At 53.3% G+C, this 7,803-nt stretch overlaps 1 protein-coding gene across 1 annotated transcript; it reads left to right on the plus strand.

The window, feature by feature from the left end:
• Positions 1-640: 640 nt before the first annotated feature.
• Positions 641-2,048, plus strand: FOXB1 (forkhead box B1). The gene is made up of 2 exons (XM_065688564.1): positions 641-673; positions 1,062-2,048. Exon 2 carries the CDS (start codon positions 1,086-1,088, stop codon positions 2,046-2,048), a length of 963 nt encoding a protein of 320 aa, XP_065544636.1. The 5' UTR covers positions 641-673; positions 1,062-1,085.
• The last annotated feature ends 5,755 nt before the right edge of the window (positions 2,049-7,803 follow it).

Genomic DNA, 7,803 nt, shown 5'->3' on the forward strand with positions numbered 1-7,803 from the left:
TCCATGTCAAACATCCCACTGCTCGGCACCTCCGCTGATAAGTGTGAACTGCAGACTAAGCTTCCTGCAAAGTCCACAGCGAGGTTAGTGCATATTCCTCCACCCCCCCCGCAGGCACTGGGTCCCACCGCACCGCGATTCAGCTGGCGGAGCCTTTTCACCCCTCGCCTTGTCTTCAAATGGAAATGATTCCCATTGGCCCAAGGTGTCCATGTAAATAGGTGTAAATGAAACCAGATTATGCCTTTCTCCCAGCCCCCTCCTCCCCGTTCCCCTCCCCCTGCTCCCAAGGCGATTGTCAGATGATAGCAAAGAAGTGGCACATTAATGAAGCGCCTCTACAGGGGTCTTTTCTGCTCATGTCACCACATAAAACTATCAGATGGTTAGAGGAAGGACATGGAGGCAACTACTTAGCTCACTGCGGATGCAGAGAAGCGGACGAGCCTCTGCTACAGCCCAGCTGCCGGTGGTGTAAAAGAAGCCCTCAAAGGAGAAGGGAGGGCGTACAGGAGGATTCCCAACCCCGAGCCAGCTCGCTGTCTCCTCAGGACTAAACCGGAGCAGAGCGGCCGGGGAAGGAGCAGGAGACACGCCGAAGGAGCGGGGCGGGAAAGAGCCCGGACTCTGGCTGCGTCCCGGATGCGGACTGTCAACTTCCAGCAACTTTAAGGTGGGCACATGCGGGGCTGGCGTAGAGAGGGGTGGGGGACGGGGCGAGGGGAGGGGAGGGGATCCCCTTCTCCTCCTCGCCGGGACCAGAAGGCAGAGCTACCACCCGGGTAACTTGAGGGGCGCGGGCTGCCGCGGGGAGGCCGAGAGGAGGGGGCCGGCGCTGGCAGGAGGGCACACAGAGCTATCTGCTGCCGGCTCCGCGGAGTTCGGGTCGGGTCCCCCAGCCCCATCCTGCCCCCCGGGGGCCGAACGCCGCCGGGCCCCTTCCCCGAGCCCTTGTTCCCGCAGCGCGGCCCCACACCGCCCGCTCCCAGGCCGGGTGTCGGTGCAAACCTCCTCGGACTCACCCCGCACCCGGCCCCCTCCGTGTCGCTGCCCTTCTGCAGATCTCCGCGGGTCCCGCACCGAAGATGCCGCGCCCGGGCAGAAACACTTACAGCGACCAGAAGCCTCCCTACTCCTACATCTCGCTGACCGCCATGGCGATCCAGAGCTCCCCGGAGAAGATGCTGCCCCTGAGCGAGATCTACAAGTTCATCATGGACCGCTTCCCCTACTACCGGGAGAACACGCAGCGCTGGCAGAACTCCCTCCGCCACAACCTCTCCTTCAACGACTGCTTCATCAAGATCCCGCGCCGCCCCGACCAGCCGGGCAAGGGCAGCTTCTGGGCGCTGCATCCCAGCTGCGGGGACATGTTCGAGAACGGCAGCTTCCTGCGCCGCCGCAAGCGCTTCAAGGTGCTGCGCTCGGAGCAGCTGGCGCCCAGCAAGCCGTCGGACGCAGCGCAGTACCTGCAGCAGCAGGCCAAGCTGCGCCTCAGCGCCCTGGCCGCCTCCGGCACCCACCTGCCCCAGATGCCCACCTACAACCTCGGCGTGTCCCAGCCCTCCAGCTTCAAGCACCCCTTCGCCATCGAGAACATCATCGCCAGAGAGTACAAGATGCCCGGGGGGCTCGCCTTTTCCACCATGCAGCCCATGCCGGCCGCCTACCCCCTTCCTAACCAGTTGACTACGGTGGGCAGCTCCATCGGTACGGGCTGGCCCCACATGTACAGTTCCGGCATGATCGACACCGCCACCCCTATCTCCATGGCCAGTGGCGAGTACGGCGCCTACGGCGTCCCCCTCAAGCCGCTCTGCCACGGTGGGCAGACGCTGCCGGCCATCCCCGTCCCCATCAAGCCTGCCCCGGCCGCGGTGCCGGCCCTGCCCGCCCTGCCCGCGCCCATCCCCACCATCCTCTCGAACTCGCCGCCCTCCCTCAGCCCCACGTCCTCGCAGACTGCCACCAGCCAGAGCAGCCCGGCCACCCCCAGCGAGACTCTCACCAGCCCGACGCCCGCGCTGCACTCCGTGGCCGTGCACTGACCCGGGCCGCCCGCACGGACTCCGCCGCCCCTTCTCACGGAGTTTCCCCGGATCTCTCCTCCCTTCCCTTCTTCCCCTTCTCTTCCCCTCGAGCGCAGGCAGCTCCCGCGGGCAGCCGAGCTGTTGCCGCTCGCCCGAGCTGCCTTCTCCACCTCGCCCTCGCCCGTGCCCTCCTTAGAGGCTCGGCTCCTTTCCCGGCCCTGAACTTTGGTTTCTGCTCTGCTGGGGCAAAACGCACAGGCCCGGACCCGCTCCCCGCCGGTAGGAACTGCCACGGGCACCACCGCTTTTCCCAAAGTACTTCAGGCATCTCCGGTTTGCCTGGACCGGGCGAACCCGGCCCCGCGCTGCCTCCTGGCCTTCCTTTGTCTGGCAAGAGCGGGGCTTACGGAGGACCGAGCTTTAGACGCACCAACAGTATGAAACGGCTGCAGTCTCACTGCAGGAGAGCTGCGACGTTTCCAGTCTCCGAGCAGCAAACGCTTGGATCGTGGAAAAGCCGGGAAGTGCCCGGGGCCTTTGTGCGGTGGGGGGCCGGCTGGGCGGGAGCGCCGAGGGGGGAGGCTGCGGGGCCGCAGGGAACGGGCCCGGATGGGGATCCCGGCGGTAGGTCCCCCCGGCTGCGGCAGGGAGCCCGTTCACCCGCTCCGTGCCCGTTTTGTTTACAAAGCACCTCTTCGAATGTAAATACTGAACTTGCAGCTATCCTGCAAACTGACGAGGCCCCTCCGCAGTACCTGTTGTAATGCGGAGGTTTACGGTAGTCTTCAGGTGGAAGAGAAAGAGAAGTTGCTTTGTCTGTGCACTTCTGGTTATCGGGAAGGTTTGGGGAGCGGAGGGTTTCTTGGCTTTTTAAATTTGGTGGCTATTTATTTCACAGCTTAAAACCGAACAACAACAATGGTAACAATTGAAAACCCAAAAGCACAAACCAAACCCAACGCCAGTCACCAAGCACAACCTGGCACGGCTTAAGGAAAGCTGCTGGAGTGACCGGCAACACGGCAGCAGCAGGTACAAACCGCGGGGCCGCCCCGGTTGCTGCTGGGGCTTTGCAGACAGAGAGAGGGGGCTGGGGGACCTGTACATGTTTGTGCATAGGAATGGTTCTAAATCGTGTAAAATGCACTTTTGTTTGATATAGTCCTTTCTAGTTTTAGGTAGTTTGCTGGAAACTGAACTGTTGTTCTGTTGTGAACTGCTTCAGAAAAAAAGAAAAAGTAAAAAAAAAAAAAAAAAAAGACCCCCTCACAAACGGCATTAGTGTCTATTGGAATTGTAAAGACGTTTCTTTTTCACCTTTTTCCTGTACAGAATGAGCATGGCGTTTTAAATCTTGGTGTTCTTGTTCCCAGCATGTGTGTTTTAAGACAAAGGTTAAAAAAGTGTCTACGTTAAATTATGAACCTAGTCGTCCAAATAATATTTTCTCATTAAAATATGGAAATGCAGATTTAGTTTCTTATTTGTCTTTTTAAAGAGTTTACACGAGGGAAGTCTAAGCATTCGTTCATCGGAATGAAGTGCCAATATCTAGACCATATGAACAGCCTTTCAGGGAGGTTACTATCAATGTCGTTATTCACATACCAGAACACACTGGATAAAACTGTCGTTATCACCGGTTTACAGAAGAGGTGACACACATGAGCATGTTCTGGGGGTTCTCTACCTATAGATCTATACATATATCCATACGCACACACGCGTTTCTGTCCTATACAATTAGACCGCATACAAACACGGATCACATATACTCCTGTGTGGATGTGTATTTATCACCTACACACCCCCAGTTAAATTTTCTCTAAGAAGTATAAAATTGAGCTTCTGCAATGCAGAGCAAACATCAAAATCCGTAAAGAATTAGATGCTTTCAAAGACTGAGAACACTGAAATTTTGTCAGGTGGGGCTTTTCTTAAAAGTGGCATCTCGAAATCTTGCTCGGGTACCGGCGAGCTCCCGCAGCCTTCTACCTGTCGTTAGACCACCTCAAGCCAGGCAGTCACTCCAGCCCCTGCTATCAATGCTCTGTCTCTATCGATCCTGCTTTCCCAAAGCGGTGGGTTGCAGTCTGTAACCCTCACAATTGTTCCCGGTTTTCCCTACGCCAACAGCCAGTCCCTTTTACCAAGCCGGATTTTACAGGGATTCAGCAACCTCTGGCAATGACAGACGCGATGGAGTGAACCGATGTGGCGGAGGTGTGGCGTCGGGCGCGCAGGTACGGGACCCCCGGACACCTGAGGGGTCATTAGAGAGTGAAGAACGTTGTGTGGTGCCGCGGTTCCGCGGGGTCTGACCCTACCCGAGCTCTCCGAACCCCTGAACCATGACCACGGGACATGCCCGTTTCCTCACCACGGACCAAAGCCCCGAGATTAACGCGGAGGGTGATGAATCCGGTTGCCACCCTTTATTTTTTTTTTCTTTCCAGAGAACGGATCCCACACACAGAAAAAAGGTGGAAAATACATGAATCATTGGGCTGATTAAAATGCATGAAGCTGCTAAAGCTTGTCAGATGGGGGACAACTGAACTCATTCATCAAGTCCAGCCCACGATTATATCAACAAGATCAGCTAAAGAAAGCATTCACAACTTATCGCCAGATCAATGGACACATAACTCGACAAACTTTTCCTAACCAAGCGATGACCCACATTTCTAGATGAGGAGGACTCTTTTCCTCTTTCCTTCCTTTTTCCCCTCGTAAGATCTAGCATTCAGAACAAATCCTCACTGATGAAACCCGAACTCAGTAAGAAGTGAAACTGCACTTTCAGGGTCTCTTTTAAAAAGACACAGTGATCAGGGGCGATAACGATCTGAAGAGATCGTGCCCCAACGAGAAATAGCTCCAAAAGGCGCACTGGCTTCCTTGATACGTAACCCGATGGCAAGACTCGACCCGAACTTTTAAAGCGCCGTTTTCCTCTTCCTCTCTCTCTGCCCAAGCTCGGGACCTCCCGGCCGCCAGCGCGCATCCCTACGCGCTCCCCGAAGCGTTGCGCTGCTTATTTCAAACAAATCCGCGGCTCAGCGCCTCGCTCGAATTTACTGCTCCGGCTCGTTCAGACTCCCTGATGGCTCAAGTCCAATGTCAATACACACGGGGCTGCAGCGGGAGCCAGGGAAGAGGCGCGGGGGCGACAGCATCAGCGCGGCCGAGCCCTCCGTCGGGTTTCGGCATTTCGGAGGGCTGGGGGAATGCATGTAAGGTTTATTTTATGCCATTACAAGCACTCATGCACAGAGCCCTTTCCTTCCAGGCAAAAGCTCTTTCCTCCCGGAGGATGGGGCTGAGCCCGGCTCTGCTCGGTAAACCAGTGGAGCCGGGTTGCTGCGATCCCGTCAGTGATTCACGGAATGGGAATCCTTTCTCATTTTTTCCTTTTTCTTTCTTTATTTTTTGAGTCTTCTCCCCCCGCTACGTGTGACAAGTTCCCTCTCCGGACTGACCCCTCTATCGAGGTGTTTGCGAGCAAAAGTGGGGCTGGGGCGAGGGAAACAAAACTGAGCAGCTTCATGCCAACAGCCCCCCACCCCCCAGCTTCGAATTAGCTCGGAATCTTAATATAAATGTCACTTTGTGGATTGTGGTTTTTTGTTTTGTTTTTATTAACAAAAAGAAGCCGGGGCTGTGAAGCCTTGGAGGGGCTGTATTTGTTTTCTTTTAAACTAACAACAAATTATCTAATTAATATGTTTCAATTACAGCATGAAAAAGAGAGGCTTTGGACCGCCTGCAGTGGGTTTACAATAGCCCCAGAGCCCACTATAAGAATTTACAATAACTTCACATCTGTTTCTTTATTTCCCACTTTTCGAGTCTAAAACTCCTCTCGAAATCACTTCAAACCGTGGCCCGAGTTATGAAATATGGTCCCTCTGCCAGGGAAAAAAAGGGGGGAAAGAAAAAAAGGACAAAACTTTGCAGCTTGAGCCTTCATTTGCAAGCTGGAAAGTGAAAGCCCCATTGAAGAGCATTAAACAAATATATTAGAATTCTGTCACTTTATGCAATTGAGTAGATCAAATAAAGGGTCCCAGGCCACTTCATTCACTCTCATTCACTTGAATAGAAAATGCAAAGAATAGCAAACCTAGACTGGGCCACCGATGTAGATTTAGCCCTTTTTTTCTAAGAGACAAAAAGGCTGAATTTTCACAAACACATTGCTGACTCGGGGACTAGGAAACCAGCACTGAAACCCCTTTGGAATTTAAATTCATTTTATCTTCCTCTCTCTTTCTGGGTCCCTTTGCGCTACCAGGGCGGGTTACACTGGCTCCCTTGCTTGGAAAACATAGGATACAACACACCACCACACAAAAATAAAGGTTCCAGGTTTACTAGGCTGAGGCACGGTGCAGTTTGGAAGGTAATAGTTTGATTTACCAAGGGAAATGAGGGAACATCCTCATCCCTCAGAACCACAGCCCCTCTGCGGGGTGCCTGGGCACAGCACTGCTGAGGGCCCTGCTAACTCCAGGTAATGCTTTGTATTTGCTTTTACTGGTTTATACTTCTTTCAAGGAAAGGAAATCAACTAAAAATATCATGGATTGGACAAAATGTCCAGTTCTCTTTCCTTATACAGCCAAACAGGATAATTTGCTCAGTGTTTAGTAGAAATGACAAAACATCCACAGCCTGGTGTTTGCATCAGAGACTTTCAGGCCCAAGGAATGATACATTTTTGGAGTAAGAAAAAATAATGTCAAGTTCCACACATGTTCACTCCTGCTGTCCTTTGTGGTTTTAGTGCTGCTTTCACTCCACACTATCTTATTTTATGTCTGATCTTATTTTGAAAAACATTCCAGTCTGTCAAATAAGCACGTATTTTTTAATGGATCCCCCTTTGAAACTGTCTGTCCCAGTGCCCGTTTTCGTCTCCCTGTCTGATCTTAAGAATTTATGCTAACACTCACCGGATAAATTTAACCTAATTTTATCCTAACTCTCCCCTCAGCTCATGGGGGAGACCCCAGAATACACCCCAATGACATGGCAGTTCTTTCAGGTGAAGATGCTGCTTCTCCCACCCCTCCTCTGCTGGGGAGCTTGGCTCTGAGCAGGGCAGGGCACCCTGCTCCCCTATGTGTCCCCACCATGGCCACTGCCAGAAAGCACCAGGTCAACCCTGGTGGGCGCCGCTCAATAAAAGCTCTTCATTTTGCACTGTTTAGAAAGACTTCGTTATTTATGTAGTAGTAACTGAAGCATTTTGCATTAGTGAGAGTAGCTCCTTGGAGAAGCATTGCAGCCAAAACTGACCTTACACCCAGGAAAACGCTCAGGGTTCTCACCCACCCCCAACTACAGACAGCACAGACCACCCGCATGGACCTCACTGTGAGCATCAACCTGGAGGCATTTCACCAGGGGTGAGATCAAGGCACCCTGGGGGCTGCAGCTTCCATCTCCCTCACTTGCTTTAATGGCTGCTGGACAGACAACAGGTAAGTAGGGATAGAGCCCAAAACTTGGACCTGGTTCTGTTCCTAGGTATGCCCCAGCAGCATGAGGTGCTTTCTCAGCCTTTGGAAACCACTAGTACACCTACTGCCTGTGGGGGTCTGGGGAGTTCTTGCTCCCCAGGCTGCTCCCTTGAGCAGGCCCATGTGTTACTTCCATGGTTTAACAGTCCAAACTACTACTTACAAGGCACCTTTATGCCTACTACCAGCATGGCCACTGTACTACTAACTAAACCTGAAACAAATATAAATGCAAATGAAATAAG

This window comes from Lathamus discolor, chromosome 8, assembly GCF_037157495.1.
Source record: "Lathamus discolor isolate bLatDis1 chromosome 8, bLatDis1.hap1, whole genome shotgun sequence".
Classification (NCBI taxonomy): domain Eukaryota; kingdom Metazoa; phylum Chordata; class Aves; order Psittaciformes; family Psittacidae; genus Lathamus; species Lathamus discolor.

Coding starts and splice junctions, on each gene's coding strand:
- FOXB1 (XM_065688564.1), top strand. CDS start 1,086: ATGCCGCGCCCGGGCAGAAACACTTACAGCGACCAGAAGCCTCCCTAC.